A 17,122-nucleotide genomic window follows, 5' to 3' on the forward strand; every position below is an offset into this window, starting at 1 on the left:
ATTAAACCATATCTTTTCAAAGCATATTTGAAGGGAATTCCACAAATAAACAAGGGATCACAGAGTGATCTTGGCGCCCACCATTGAGCCATTTTTGTATGTTCCAAATTTCAAGACTAGCTCAAAATCCTTAAAGTCAAAATCAAGATCAAAGTTCTTTTCGGTACACAAAACTGTGCATATGGTCCATGCATGTGGTCCAAATTTGAAAGCTGTAGCTTGAGAAATGTGAAAGTAGGTCACTAGATCAATTTCAAGGTCAAAGTTTATTTCGGTACACAAAACTATGCATGTGCTTCAAATTTGAAGGTTGTAGCTTGAGAAATGTGAAAGTAGATACTAGGTCAAAATCAAGGTCAAATTTCAATTCAGAACATAAAACTATGCATGTGGTCCAAATTTTAAGCCTGTAGCTTGAGAAATGTGAAAGTAGGTCACTAGGTCAATCTCAAGGTCAAAATTCATTTCGGTACACAAAACTATGCATGTGGTCCAAATTTGAAGGCTGTAGCTTGAGAAATGTGAAAATAGGTCACTAGGTCAAAATCAAGGTCAAATTTCATTTCAGAACAAAAAACTATGCATGTGGTCCAAACTTGAAGCCTGTACCTTCAAAAATGTGAAAATAGGTCACTAGGTCAAAGTCAAGGTCAAAGTTTATTTCAGTACACAAACCTATGCATGTGGTCCAAATTTGAAGGCAGTAGCTACAGAAATGTGAAAGTAGATCACTAGGTCAAGATCAAGGTCAACTCATTTCAAGGTTCATCTAGCCACTCAAAACTATACGTGACCCAAATTTGAAAGTTGAAGGTTAAAAACAAAAAACAAAATAAGTGACTTTGACCCTAAACAAGAGAGATGACACCATTAATGCGTTATACGCAATTATTATTTTTTTCTTATTATGGAAACAGAGAATGCACATATAATTACTTGTATTATAACTAATAATTAAACCCATACCCTAAACAAGAGAGAATGCACATATAATTACTTGTATTATAACTAATAATTAAACCCATACCCTAAACAAGAGAGAATGCACATATAATTACTTATATTATAACTAATAATTAAACCCAGAAATTTGAGTACTAAACAAATTAATCATCAATCTACTAGGCTAGTCCATTCACTGCTGAGGTGTAATAGGAAAATAATGAACAACTTGAATCATTATCTCATTAGTGTCTGCAGACTTTATGACCCTTCTACAGGTAAGGCCATAACAAACCAGTTAACTACTTGGGAGGGCCACTTGATAAAAAATTATATTAGAAATCAAAATAAACAAAGGCCCATTACTCACTCAAAAATTGTTGAACCAGAGTGATTTTCAGGGGGACACAACTAGGGTACCAATACATCATTCTGACAAAGTTTGGTCAAAATCCCCCCAGTAGTTTCTGAGGAGATGCGATAACGAGAAATTGTTAACGGACGGAAGGACGGACGGACGACGGACTCAGAGTGAATTGAATAGCCCACCATCTGATGATGGTGGGCTAAAAAGATATGGTCTGATGGGCTGTGCGCTGGAGTTTATTGTTAAACCTATTTTAAACTAATGGTCCTTTCAATTTTTACAATGGGCTTGTATGGGAACTTAACATTTTTTATGACATTTTTGTACATAGAAAAAGTTCCACAATGTAGATTTTAATGGAGTTTTTCATAATATTTACCTCTTTCAGTCATATGGCCATATAAAAAGTATATGTCCATTTGCTTAATTTTTCACAATTCTTCACAAATCAATTGCAGTTCTTACACTACTGCTTATTTTTTGTTATTATTTTGAATTGTTTTACACTGAAACAGGTCTGTCATTAAACCTTTCATTAAAAAATATTTTGTAACATTAAGACTGTTGAACTGTATAAAAATTATCACACAGGTCATAATATGTTCCCTGCAACATTTATGCTACCCATATACATGTAACAAGTACCAGGCATTATTCTAGGTGTTTCAGGAAAATTCTTGTTAATCAAACATGCTGAACTATCTTAGTAAGTGACTAGGCTAGAACCACCATTACTTTAAACCTATCACAAATAACAACTCACCAATAATTTTTCCATTGTTCTTGGTTGGTCCCCTGAAATAAGAAAAACACTTGCTCAAAAACCATACATAGGAGAGTCAACCGGTTGTTCTGGATTTCATACAAGTACAATAGACGTATTTGTCCCCCAATAAATAACCTAATCATTTCCCCCATGAATAAGAGGGTGAAAAAGAAATAATTAATTTTCCTCAAGTCTTAAAAAGCATAAAAGTACTGTCATAGAATCATCAAACTGTCACAGGTCAGAATCAAACAGTAGGCCTTGGGGTGGTTTAAGGAGCTTTTCCATTTAAGTTCTAGAGGGAAGAATGTTATACAACAGACAGACTGAAATTTTGACCTCATAATCTCTGATGAGAAGCTGTATAAGAGAAAGGTTGACACCATGACTTTGTGTTTACAGACCAATTGTAGGAGTACCAACCTTAATAGTTAACTAAATCTAATAACACACTTAATAACAAGAGCACCGCCTTGCGGGTGCTGATGCTCATCTGATTTTTTTTGTGTAATAGAAATATTGTCCTACCCATGATTTTCTAAGTCTAAAAAGGGCCATCATTCTTGCAAAAAGCAGGATAGAGTTATGTTTCTTGATGTACAGTGTCCACTTATGATGGTGAAAAACTGTTGCAAGTTTTAAAGCAATAGCTTTGATAGTTTATGAGAAAAGTTGACTTAAACATAATACTCAACCAAGAAAATGATTTTCTAAGTCCAAAAGGGGCAATAATTATTGCAAAAAGCAGGATGGAGTTGTGTTGCTTGCTGTACAGGGTCAGCTTATGATGGTGAACAAGTGTTGCAAGTTTCAAAGCAATAGCTTTGAAAGTTTAAGAGAAAAAGTTGACCTAAACATAAAACTTAACCAAGAAATCTGATATTTTCTAAGTCCAAAAGGGGCCATAAATCTTGCAAAAAGCAGGACGGAGTTATGTTTCTTGCTATACAGGGTCAACTTATGATGGTGAACAAGTGTTGCAAGTTTTAAAGCAATAGCTTTGATAGTTTAAGAGAAAAAGTTGACCTAAACATAAAACTTAACCAAGAAATCTGATATTTTCTAAGTCCAAAAGGGGCCATAAATCTTGCAAAAAGCAAGATGGAGTTATGTTTCTTGATGTACAGGGTCTGCTTATGATGGTGAACAAGTATTCCAAGTTTCAAAGCAATAGCTTTGATAGTTTAGGAGAAAAGTTGACCTAAACATAAAACTTAACCAAGAAATCTGATATTTTCTAAGTACAAAAGGGGCCATAAATCTTGCAAAAAGCAGGATGGAGTTATGTTTCTTGCTATACAGGGTCAGCTTATGATGGTGAACAAGTATTCCAAGTTTCAAAGCAATAGCTTTGATAGTTTAGGAGAAAAGCTGACTTAAACATAAAACTTAACCAGGCAACGCCGACGCAGACGCCGACGCCGACAACCGCTCAAGTGATGACAATAACTCATCATTTTTTTTCAAAAAATCAGATGAGCTAAAAAACAAATTAAAACATACTGAAGGGGTCTTTCAAAGTTTCCACCAGTTGCTACAACCTCTCCAAGCGTACATTCCATTCTACCAAGAAAATCCTGGAATAAGAATGTTTGGTCATTCAATTGATTCTTGATTTTGTTTACATAAGTTGTAACTGGAAACACAATTAAATCACAGTTTCAGAATTCAGTCTTACAGTTTACTCGCCAAGTGTATGAATAAAACTTCTGAATGGAAAGAACAATTGTGCTCCAGTAGCACATACATATTCCATTTAAACTGTCTGCCTTCCTTCTGGATTTATATAACTCTCATCATTCTAGCATAAAACTTCTGTTCTTCTCACTCTTCGGGGGTGTTTTAACAGTAGAGAAAACATGTATTAACAGAGATTCTCGCGCTCATGTGCTTTTAAAACACCTTTTTATATATGCAAGTTCTGTGGCAGTGTGTAAACGTATTACAGCCGCAAAATGGATAATTCAAAAGGAAATGACATTGATGTGAAAAAAAAAAAAACAACGTAAACTTTACCGCGCATTTCATGGAAATTTAGTAACATTGAGGGACAATATATTCATTTACTTGGTTTTTACACATTTTATGCTAGAATAGCATTAGTGCATGTTCTTCTCGTGTTACAACATTTTCAGAATCCCTTGGGAATCGTCGGGTACCAACCAATCCCTCGGGGTTCTGCAGATGTTATAACATGACAATACATACATTATCCCTACAAAGTAACTTCCGATAAGAAAATATTTGTCACTATAGAATAATACTTTAGGAAACATCAAATAGTCTGATATACAAACTTGGACTTACATATCAAAAGCTAACATTTAGACATGACTTTTTTTCTGACAGAAAACCTGAACACTAGATTGTCTAGAATTTTACAATTTATAATAGCAAAACATGAACCTGAGCAATTCAGTAAGATGAGTCATCTAGCATGCTAATTCACATATACATAAAACTTAACAAACTTTTCTTAAAATATTTTCATAACTGTAAATTTTGTTTTTTTCTTATAATAACAGAACTATATCCTGTACATACATGGTCAGAAAGCCTGGAACTCTTTGAGTCCACATCATATCTAAAAAGGATAAACAAAACATAAATTGTAGCACATTTTGAGGTAGTTTTTCAAAACATAAAATTTCCTTGAAAAGAAGCTACAGGAATTATAAAACATAAGCTTCTTATCAATCAAGGTCAATCAAATTATTAGAGCTGTTCATAAGCAACAGATAAATCCAGATATCAAATGTTCATGACACAAAAGTATCTGTATAAAACAAAATAAATATGTTCTACATAAATTTTCATCTTTAACCAATCTGATGTAGAATTCCATATGGTACTGCTTACAAATATGAAGATCCTACTTATATAATAGAAAAAAATCCAGAAAATGACACAGGTTCCAAAGTTCATAACTTTTTTTTTTATTTTTTAAAGGGACTGGCCTCCAGATCATTCAACAACAATAAATATTTTTAGATATCTGAAAATAAATGCTATATTTCTTAAGAAGGCTTTTAAACTTAATTACTGACAAACTATACGTTATGGAAACACATGTGAATTTGCTGTTTTTACTACTTTTTACGATGAAAATCGAAACGGGTTTGTAATGCTTTATTCCAGGTAAACTGTCTTGATTATAAGTATCTACCAGTATATTTTGAAGTCATCATTCACTAATTCTGCTATAGCGCTATTGGTTATGACGACGGGAAAATGTCTTTATTGCCACAGCAGTCCGGGGTTCAATTCCCCACACGGTCATCTTTTTTCTTGATTTGGAATTTTTTAAATATTTTAGAAACAAAAACTCATATTCTATAATGTTCATATGACCAAACTTCAATTTGAAAAAAAACTAGATGACCCATGTTCAAACTCGACCTAGATTTTATCAAGGCAATCATTCTGACCAAAATTCATGAAGATCAATTGAAAAATACAGCCTCTATCACATACATAAGTTTTTTCTTTGATTTGACCCAGTGACCTAGTTTTTAACCTCAGATGACCCATATTCAAACTCGACCTAGATTTCATCAAGGCAATCACTCTGACCAAATTTCATGAAGATCAATTGAAAAATACATCCTCTATTGCATACACAATGTTTTTCTTCGATTTGACCTAGTGACCTAGTTTTTGACCCCAGATGACCCATTTTCGAACTCGGCCTAGATTTTCTCAAGGTAATCATTCTGGCTAAATTTCATGAAGATCAGTTGAAAAATACAGCCTCTAATGCATACACAAGGTTTTTCTTTGATTTGACCGACCTAGTGACCTAGTTTTTGACCCCAGATGACCCATTTTCGAATTTGGTCTAAATTCCATCAAGGCAATCATTCTGACCAAAATTCATGAAAATCAATTGAAAAATACAGCCTCTATCGCATGCACAAGGTTTTTCCTTGATTTGACCTAGTGACCTAGTTTTTGACCCCAGATGACCCATTTTCAAAATCGGCCTAGATTTCATCAAGGTAATCATTCTGACTAAAATTCATGAAGATCAATTGAAAAATACTGCCTCTATCGCATACACAAGGTTTTTCTTTGATTTGGCCTAGTGACCTAGTTTTTCAACCGAGATGACCCAATTTCGAACTCGGTCAAGATTTCATCAAGGCAATCCTTCTGACCAATATTCATGAAGATCAATTGAAAAATACAGCCTCTAGCGCATACACAAGGTTTTTCTTTGATTTGACCTAGTGACCTAGTTTTTGACCCGAGATGACCCATTTTCGAACTCGGCCTAGATTTCATCAAGGCTATCATTCTGACCAATATTCATGAAGAATACTTGAAAAATACAGCCTCTATCGCATACACAAGGTTTTTCTTTGATTTGACCTAGTGACCTAGTTTTTGACCCGAGATGACCCATTTTCGATCTCGGCCTAGATTTCATCAAGGCAATCATTCTGTCCATTATTCATGAAGATCAATTGAAAAATACAGCCTCTATCGCATACACAAGGTTTTTCTTTGATTTGACCTAGTTTTTGACCCGAGATGACCAATTTTCGAACTCGGCCTAGATTTCATCAAGGTTATCATTCTGACCAATATTCATGAAGATTAATTGAAAAATACAGCCTCTATCGCATACACAAGGTTTTTCTTTGATTTGACCTAGTGACCTGGTTTTTGACCCGAGATGACCCATTTTCAAACTCGGCCTAGATTTCATCAAGGTTATCATTCTGACCAATATTCATGAAGATTAATTGAAAAATACAGCCTCTATCGCATACACAAGCTAAATGTTGACAGAGGACAGACAACGGACATCGAGCGATCAGAAAAACTCACCTGAGCATTGCTCAGGTGAGCTTATAATTTTTAGCCAAATCTGGAGGTCAGTGCCTTTACAGTATTTTCAAAATTTAAAAAGTTTTAAGTTTCTTAAACTTAAGCAGAACAGAACACAGCAGCTGCTGTTAAAAAGTGAAAATTCAGCTGTGGTTGCTTCTCCTGAGAATTATGCTTAGAACTGTTATTGTTGTTTTGCCCTTATTACTTACATTTCAAATTTGAGTTTCTGGCTCTCCTCAAAGTAGTAATTGATGACAAATTTCTTCACAAAGTCTGGATTAAGGTTGTCACTGATCATCTCTGTACGTCCAAACTATTCAAATAGAAAATCATGCAGCTATCAAATTTGCAAGGAAGTTCAGATTTGGTCAAAGTATCAAATATTAAAACTAAAGAACTTTTAAAGCTCTAAGAAATAGATTACCTTATACATCTGTAATGATGTTGGTGGTCAGTACTCAATTTAGTTCACAATCACACTGAGATTTTATTTTCTTCAACATATTGATGAGAAAACAATGTAAATCTGCTGGCTATAAACATATCTTATAAATTAAATAAATGCCATGATGTTGTATTCAAACAGCAGGACCATAACGGCACTAAGTCTCTCACCTATAATGGCCTTTTCATCTTTCTTCTGGCCATGTTTGGTGAAAATCCATAAAGTTGTCTATGAGAATAAGTTGTTTAAAGATCTTAACCTCTATATGTTGCCAGGCAAAACATTTAAACAAGCACAAGGACTGAGGTCCATTCAGGATGCAACAGACCAAGTCTGGTGTAATTCTGACACGATGTTCAACTTCAAGTAACTAGAGCACTACCTGTTGGTGCCAACACTCATCTGTAAGTGCAATACATGTATGCAAGACCGACTTATGCTTCTTGCCCTACTTACTCAGCTTATGATGACAATTTTCAAGGCTGTAACTCTTGTAGTATTGCAGAGAAGTGGACCTTAACAAAAATCTTAATAAATGTCCTAGATGCGGACCGGACAATCCAGTGACAACGATAACTTGTTGTTTTCTAAAATAGTTGTGATAAAGCTAAACTGTTAATGACAATGATGGTGATGGATGTCAGACCAGATCGGAATACCTCACCTCAACACTTGTGCAGAAAGTAAAGTCAAGAAAGCAAAATGGTCACCTCATAGTATGATCCTGTTTTTCCATCTCTGGTGAACAGCACACATAATGGATCAGACTTGGAAAATGTGTCTAGATCTCTCAAACCCCTGCAATATGATATATACAGATCGTGGACTGAGCGCGAAACTATTGTAACTGTAAATAAATAAAGAACAAGAAACAATAGTTTCGCGCTCAGCCCTCGCGATATAATTATATAGCATACTTTTATCATGATCTTGCATTCCTATAAAAACAAATTTCTAATACATTTGCCTAGCAGGATTGTAAGCTATTAAATATTGACCCTAACCTCTATACTCATTGTTCGGAATAAATTCTGTTCGACAATTCACAATAACAGCGATTTCTTAAAGTGATATAACACATTAACACACTTTTTGGAGTTTTTACTATTATACCTTAAGTGATATAAACACATAAGGTTTAATAGCAAAAACTCCGAAAAGTGGACTCTCTGAAAACTGGAAACCTGTGAAATTCTGATGATTTTCAAAACATAAGTGTGTACATATTAAAATATCTTAATTACTTGACCTCTAGAGGCTCATTAACTAGTCCCAATCCATGACTCTTGTGATCTCTCTTGATAGTCGTCTACAGAGTCACAAGCAATAGCTTTTATTATCAGCATAAATGAGAAACTTGTGTCTTCAAACCATGATTGTTAACACACCATTTTAAAAAGTTAAAGGAGGACAGAAAAATATTTCTGAATAGCAAACTGCTTCTTGGGCATGGTTCTGTGATACATATGATATGTCAGTTCTTGGGCATGGTTCTGTGATACATATGATATGTCAGTTCTTGGGCATGGTTCTGTGATACATATGATATGTCATATTATGGGCATTTTGTACTACCAGAAGGTAGTCACCCACTGATCTATATCTATAATGGTCAATTTGTTCTTCAACATTGGTGATGTCATTATCCATAACATCACTACAGTACAGATGCATTTCCTTTAGCATATGACAGTGTCTAAAACACACAATTTAATTCACTCTTTTACAAAAAGAACATTATTTCATATAGTACACATAAGACATATCAAATAAAGCATGTCAGTTAATACTATTTGTTGACTTTCTTAACTTAGGCCTACTTTATATTCTTAAACACACAATTTCATTTTCAATTTTACAAACAGATCATAATTATATCAAAGTTAATCATTAACAGAACATTGCCTCAAATTTATGCCTATCTGGGCTCATCTCTTTAACACACTGTAGCCAAAAAACAAAAACAAAAAACAACAACATTAATTGCATAGATGGATAATAGATTTTATAATTCTAAGAAGTATACAAAAATCATAAAAATGGCCTTGAAATGTTCCCGTTTTTTTCCTTACGCACGACGTATATTCCACTTTAATTAATCAGTCTTTTGCATATTTTCTCAATATTAAAAACAACCACATGAGAAGAATTTAAAAAACAAAAACAACAACAAAAATACGACTATGCACATACGGGCACACGTTCCGTAAGAGGTGATCATTTGCGGTTTTCATTGCCGAAATTTACATTTCACGGCGTTCATTTTATAGTGTATATCTTTCTACTATTTTCACCTATTTGCTTAGTTTAATATTCTTAATTTATGTTGATACGTTTAACTAAAAGAATAAAAATTCGTATGCATGTGCGTCCTTGTAAATATCTTGTAGGGATGATAGTTTTCCCATATTTTACGAAAGAAAATGCTAACAATCATTTGCGGTTTCGATGCCGACATTAATATTTCACGGCGTTCATTTTCTTTTCTATTGTTTGACATATTTGCTTAATTTAATATTCATAATTTATAATAATACGTTTTCAAAAAGAAAAGAAAAACGTGTGTATGTGCGTCTCTGTAGATATCATGTATCAATAACAGTTTTCCAGAATTTTACTAAAGACAATACAAATAATGTTTGAATCTTAACAGAACTAATTATTACAATTATATTGCAATATCGCATTAAACTTCCAAATAGCGAAGTGTGAAAAAATAATGCTTGAATCATTAAATTTCAACTTTGAATTAGATAATTGTTATCAATACTGATCAAAGATAAAGTGACCGAAAAGCGAGCACACGCTGTCATGATTACGTCACTCGATTCATGTCACCCGCTATGCAAATCTTGAAATACACGGGCTGGCTTCCTGTGTCGTGTGTCATTCATTAATTACGGGTAAGAAATTATGAACACTGTGACAATTTTATGATAATTAGTTGTAAGTGGGCAATTCAAAAGGCACGTGGCGCATATGGATCTCTTGGAGGGCAGCGTGGCGCGCGGGAAAAGGGGCATGGCGCGGCACTACGCTAAAACGCCTAGGAAAAACACTAACTGCCACATCTTAACAAAAAAACCCCTAAAAACTGCACGCTTTACATCGCAAAACTCGATACATTTTGGAACAGTTGCTTCTGTAAGATTTAGGTTTTTTAAAGGATTGGATTTTTTTCATTATCAAAAAGACATAAAAATACACCAAAGGAAAAAATAATATAATCTTACTGTAAGTGTAAATCTGATGAATGCACTTCTGTTTTATTTCAGCAAAGTAAAATATTGCCTGCTTTGCAAACTAGTGTAAATTGGCATCTAAAAAACTCACTTCTAACTATTTGACAGCAAAATAAAACAGGGCGTCAAAACTCATGACATGAACGTCGAAACAGATGATCCAACGATAGATGTATCGGACCCCTAGCCACTTCCTTTTTCATTTTACCTGCAAGAAACACTGATTTCAACTTGCGTGGCTGGCACGGCAGATGTTCCAGCCTGGAACTGTGATGGAGGGACTGCCATGTGTAGACAAAACTCAGTTGAAATTGCAAAAGGAAATTAAAATACCCCAAAAATAAATCATATGAATATCATGTATGTTAGCAAACGATTGCAAGCAGCAAGCTCTAGAATGATCATGATTTGAGAAAAGGTCATTTCCCGGTAGGGTCTAAGATCTGAAACGGACTTTACGCGAAATGGACTTTACCAACGAAATGGACTTTTAGTAACAGTCTGGCTTTAGTGTTTTAATCGTGGCTTTAATTTCAATATTCTGAAGGTAATGCTTTGTGCTTCTTGTCTTGGATTTTTATTTGTACGTTACTGGATAATCATATTTATATCGAATACAAGCTAGCTCATTACCTTATGTTGTAACTGTCATCCATAACCGACTATAAATACAGATTATCTTGTCTTGCCTTATCTTATAATTGGAGTGCGCCAGCACGTACACACTGGTAGTGTGACAGAGGCCTAGATTTCTGAGCATTTTTACTAGATCAATTCTTTTTCTAGTCTGAATATTTCAAATAGGTGTCTTTCTTATATACTTTGGAGACAAGGCAACTCTTGCATAGAAGTGGTATCACGAAATTCTTATGGGGTGGGAAAAATTCTTACATTCAATAAAGAAAATCAGAGGCAATTCATTCCCTGTGGTTTACAATTATGTGCTATATTTGTTCACTTAGCTTGATTTTTTTCTTCAAAGACAACTTATTCAGAGACACCAATTCAAAAATGTACAGGGAACTTTCTAGGAAAGAAGTAATTGTATATACCTGGAAATAAGGTAATATTTGCCCGTTCTGATTGGTCAGTCTTGTAAACAAACCCAAGAAGTGATTTTTTTTTCAAAATGGAATATTTTTGCTGCATTTACAGTATTTCATTATATATATACATTTTGATATTTTTGTGTATTGAAAAAAAGTTTTATCAAATGAACTTCTCCCGCCATGCCAACGATGTAAACAGGGGGTCATCTAATTCACACGAAAATTATTTAAATAAAGTATCACTATTCATATGATTTTCGTCCGATATTTTGGTGGAACTATGGTAGTTCTTGAAAAAAATGTGATTGAATATACATGTTTCGATTTATGGAAGGCGTACACGCCATAATGTTATAATAGAAATCTATGGAAAAAAACAAAACAAATGGTGTTCTCTTCCATGATTAAATAATTTTTTGTACAATGTTCTCAGGTGAATTGCTCCCGGGCTGTCAGTCAGGTAAAACATGACTCTGATCAATTGTACTTGAATTTTCCGGTGTTGAATTTAAGATTATATATATTTTACAGACCAAGATGAGTAAAATGTATACACTATCGGTTTGGCTTCTTACTTCATGGTGCATTTTTCATATAACACATACACATGCTATCGTTTTTAGGTTGAAACCGCGATATCACAATCGTATTCTGGAGACTGCAAGAATATAAGGAATAAGGTTAGAAATTCGGTCGAAAATGTGCTTCCGTGGTGTAGTCGAAAGAAGTCCAAAGTAAATAGATCCTAATTTTCCCATTTATTTCGCAAATTCGTGTAGAACGAGAGCTTTAAGCACACGTCTTCACTGCTAGAATACATTCTGCGTGAAATGAGACGGTTTTCATGTTTATACACCCCGTATGGCAAGTTTTGCAAATCGAAACCGAATGTAGGGGTTTATTGTGCAAACAAGAGCAATTATGCGCCATTTTATGGTAGCAGACCACAACGTTACTAACTGGCATTTCACTAGGAACTATTCAACCCGCTATTTTCTTTTCTTTTTTCGTTAATTTATGATAGAACTTCCACGAAAAATAGGTGTAGGAAAAAGTGATGTCCTATAAAGATACGTAAATACGACCTGAAGTTATCGTTTTTTTATATGAAACAAAGAAGGATTTGAATTACTGACCTTCAACCATAATGACAGTTTTCACTGAAGCAGATTAATTGCCATTCTATTTCCGCAATTAAAATATCTTCAGAAACCATGTGTAAATGAATCAACAAATAAAAGAAATATCCAACATCACCAAGCAGTGTACTTAAAGAACACAACACATACGGCGCCGCAGCAGCAAGCGAATTCGCTGCGAAAACCACGCTATTCTACTTTCTTTCTTGATTATTTTACATGCACCTGTATTTATTCATAAGACAACATCAACTCTCAAAATTTCAGCTAAACATTCCAACAATAATAAGTGAAATTCACGTTTTACTATTTACCAAGTTGTTGCTTTATAATTTTGGGTGGATAGCGATTTATAGACAGATGCTTTGCAGGTGATTATTCGCCCAAAATGGAATAGTTCGATATATGTTCTTTTTGAAAAATGTAATAAGTTCTTCTTATACGTATGTCTAGCCCATAATATATACGGCTGCAAAATTTTATTTTGCTAGATGTAGGGTATGCCTCTTTAATTTGAATAAAAAGACACTGTATTTCTCATTGGTATCATTATAGAAAATTTTAATTAAGCCGATGAAGGGTTGCCTTGCCCAGCTTATCAGTGTGTTTCAAGACACTTGGTTTTAGTCAGAGCAGAATTTCTAGTATTTAATGTAACATTGATGCAAATGATTTGAATGTTATACTGCTTCATGTAAGTGACTTGAACTATTATAGCGGAGTGATTTATTGCACATAAACCTTTCTGTGCTTTCAGCACTTTGATTACTTTTTCTATCGTGGTACATCATTTAGTTCATATCGTTGTCGGACCCCAAAATAAAGCACGTCCTAAACGGCCGACGATTTAGCAGACGATATACGATATGTTGGAAAATGCTGACGACTCAAATATAGACGAAAAGTGCTCTCTACCTACCTACCTACCTATCTACTCACGCATCCACCCATCCATCCATCTCTTGATACAATTAATTATCAATCAGAAAACTTCTACTTGGCTTTTGTTAAAGTGACAGTGCCAAGGAAACTAGAAAGACCAAGGACGTGTGCAAATATAACTCTGCTTACACTGTTTATATACATAATATGAGACTACATCATTAGTAAATTGTTGCATTTTCATTTCTCTCATGATCATATTCAGTCAAACCGAGTCTGCTTTTTTACTTGGAGGCGTTATTCTAAAAGATATAAATATAATATAATATAAAGATATAAAGTGGTGTAGTGGTAACACGCTTGACAGGCAATCCAGAGGTCCGGGACTCGAATCCCGGTCCAGGCACTGGAAATTTAACTAAGAGGCCTGTACTGGTTCTTCTCAGGAAAGACGGCTTCGCGTGTATCGATGCTATGCACCGGGCACATTAAAGAACCAGACTGTCTATTCGCAAAGAGCTAGGCTAAGTTAGCCGGTCAGGCCTGTATCTAAGTAGGATTTCGCACCATGTGTGGCTGTGTTTGCTATAATGTAAAGCGTCTTTGAACGTGTTTATCATGTAAAGGGCGCTATATAATCTGGTATAATAATAATAATAGTAATAATAATAATATATTAAACTATCGGGACGACAGTCTTTAATTTAGTGCCATGTAGCGGCCGTAAAATCTCGCAACGTACTTGGACCCAGTTTCGGGGACTATAGGATTGCGCTTTTCCGTTCGTATGTCCGTCCGCCCGCAATTTCGTGTCCGGTCCATAACTCTGTTATCATCAAGGGGTTTTAATATAAATAGGCACAAATAATCCCCATGATGAGACGACGTGTTATGCGTAAATCCCGGCCTTAGCTCAAAGGTCAAGGTTACACTTGGAGGTGAAAGTTCAACAGTGCATTTTTCCTGTCCGGTCTGTAATTCAACAATCCATGTAGGGATTTCAATATTACTTGGGACAAATGGACCCCATAATAAAACAATGTGTCATGCACAACTTTCAGATCCCTAGCTTAAAGGTCAAGATCAAGCTTGGCTGTCAAATGTTAACATGGCATGAACAGGGTCTGTTTCATGTCCTGCCCAGAACTCTGTCATCTATCAAGGGATTACGATATTACTCGGCTTGAATGTTTCCAATAATCAGACAACGTGTACTGCCTAACACCAGAACCCTAGCTCAAATGTCAAGGTCACACTTGGGGATCAAAGGTAAAATGTTTTTGTCCTTTGCGGTCCATAACGTTTCATGCAAAACAGGATTTCAGTATTAATTTGCACAAATGTTCCTATGAGTGAGACGACGTGTCATGCGCAAAACCTGGACCCCTAGCTCAAAGGTCAAGGTTTTACTTGAAGGTCAAATGTGAACAGGGCTTTTTTCCTGTACGGTCTGTAACTCGACAATCCGTGAAGGCATTTTAATATTACTTGTCACAAATGTAATCTATAATAAGATGACGTGACATTCGAAACACTCAGACCCCTATCTCAAAGCTCAAGGTCATACTAGGAGGTCAAAGTTCAATATGTTTTTTTTTCTGTTCGATCCATAACTCTGTCATCCATTAAGGGATTTTGATATTACTTGGCACAAATGTTTCCCATAATGAATAACGTTTCTTACGCAACACTCTTATTCCTAACTCAAAGATCAATGTCACATTCGAAGGTCGAAGTTCAAAAGCTTTTTTCCTGTCTTGTCCTATGGCATCCATTAAGGGATTTTAATATTACTTGGCACAAATCTTTCCCATAACAAGATAACGTGTCTTACGCAACATTCTTATTCCTAACTCTACGGTCAATGTCACAGTTTGAAGGTCGAAGTTCAATAGGGTTTGTTTTCCTGTCTGGTTCATAGCGCTGGGATCCATCAAAGGACTTCAATATTATTTGACACATATGTTCCCCATTATGAGACAATGTGTCATGCGCAATACACAGACCCCTAGCTGCTTAAAGGTCAAGGTCACCTTTGAAGATCAAAAGTCATCATTGATCTTTTCCTGCCCAGTATGTAAAATATCTTAATACGTTAGTATTTTTCAATGGGACCGTTTTAATTTACTGTGGAAAAAATGTTTAGTGCTTGTAAAAAATAAAATGTTGACGAAAAGGGGCGTAAAATCCAAAAACAAACAATTATTATTCCCGGTCAATTCTGGCTTTAACGTCAGACGCTTAAAGTGTACGGACATGAAATAAATAAATTGTTGCACTTATGCATTTGATAACCATTAATTGTGTTGGGTTTACGTCTTTTCTCAACAACCTGGCGGTCTGCTTACACAATCTGTCTTTACAGTTTCTAACCAGTAGGCACTGACTCTGTTAGAAGTTGACAACTTTCCCACTTCATGAAGCGCTGTAGCTAGTCGGTCTCGAACCAACATCTCCGGACTATGTGGAAAAATGTATTAAACAGTTGAAACGGGCTTAAACCAAATACGAAAAATTATCTAATAATGCAACAAGCCATTAAATAAGGGCTGCAAATAAATCCTACAAACAGAAATGTGAACCTGGTTGAAAAACGCGGGACAAAGACGTAACGTAAAATGAACCTGGTAGTCAAGGATATCTTATATTATTCTAAAACATTTCAGGAACATTTTAAAATTAAAAAAAAAATCTATGGAGGAAAGAATGGGCAGTGAAATGTTTAGTAAGAAGTATAATTTTTTCATCACGCTTTTTATGTATAACATGCATTCATGTATACAAGTGTGATAATAAATATCGGGAAACGGCTTAGACACTTAGAATACGCTTAAAGTGAAATTTATGTTATTGTAAAATTTTTGTGATTAACTTATTTTTCCTTACAAACAGTATTTTTGTGTGAAATGTTGATGTATATATGGCCCAAAACTGCGCGTGAGAAGTGTGCGTGTGTTGGGGGTTGGGGGTGCGGGGTGTTGGTCAGACAATACAGAGAAAACGAAGTCTGAGACCCAGCATTTGTTTCGCTCATTTTTACAGTAGAATAAATGTATATGATAACTTTAGTTGTTTTTTTAATCCACGGAACAGTTTTTTTATACACTACTTAGTCATTTCGCTCGAAAACAACAATTTCGTAGAAAGATTTTGGCATGGTTTTTGAATAAAGTAAGCATTCCTTCGCTGAATAGTCGGAGTGCATATTTGAAAATTACATCACCGTATATGTTTCAACGGGACTGTTATATCAAATGAAAGAAAAATACTTTTTGAATTAAATGGACGCCCCGAGACTAAATTAATCGCCGTAAAAACGTTAAGGTCACAACAATTTAGGGCTAGACTAAAACGTGATTTTTTCGACGACACTTGCGTTCAAGTGTGCATTTGACCTTTTCAATACTTGTACATCGGATGAAGATCAGCTTTTGCTATTGTTTAAACATGTTAT

The 17,122-nt window shown here is 34.9% G+C and overlaps 1 protein-coding gene across 3 annotated transcripts in view; it reads right to left on the reverse strand.

Annotated features, from left to right (window-relative positions):
• Window positions 1-10,986, reverse strand: part of LOC123530501 (copine-8-like) — a 49,915-nt gene extending 38,929 nt beyond the window's left edge. For 2 of the 3 annotated variants that reach the window (XM_053521247.1, XM_053521248.1), the window contains exons 1-6: window positions 10,807-10,986; window positions 8,067-8,154; window positions 7,121-7,224; window positions 4,620-4,659; window positions 3,579-3,652; window positions 2,073-2,104 (exon numbers count right to left, since the gene is read on the reverse strand). In XM_053521247.1, the coding sequence (XP_053377222.1) occupies window positions 2,073-2,104; window positions 3,579-3,652; window positions 4,620-4,659; window positions 7,121-7,224; window positions 8,067-8,154; window positions 10,807-10,886 (418 nt within the window). In that variant the 5' untranslated portion in view covers window positions 10,887-10,986. The other variant, XM_053521249.1, reaches the window with a different exon arrangement.
• Window positions 10,987-17,122: the final 6,136 nt, after the last annotated feature.

Source organism: Mercenaria mercenaria, chromosome 13 (genome assembly GCF_021730395.1).
Source record: "Mercenaria mercenaria strain notata chromosome 13, MADL_Memer_1, whole genome shotgun sequence".
In the NCBI taxonomy this organism is placed as follows: Eukaryota; Metazoa; Mollusca; class Bivalvia; order Venerida; family Veneridae; genus Mercenaria; species Mercenaria mercenaria.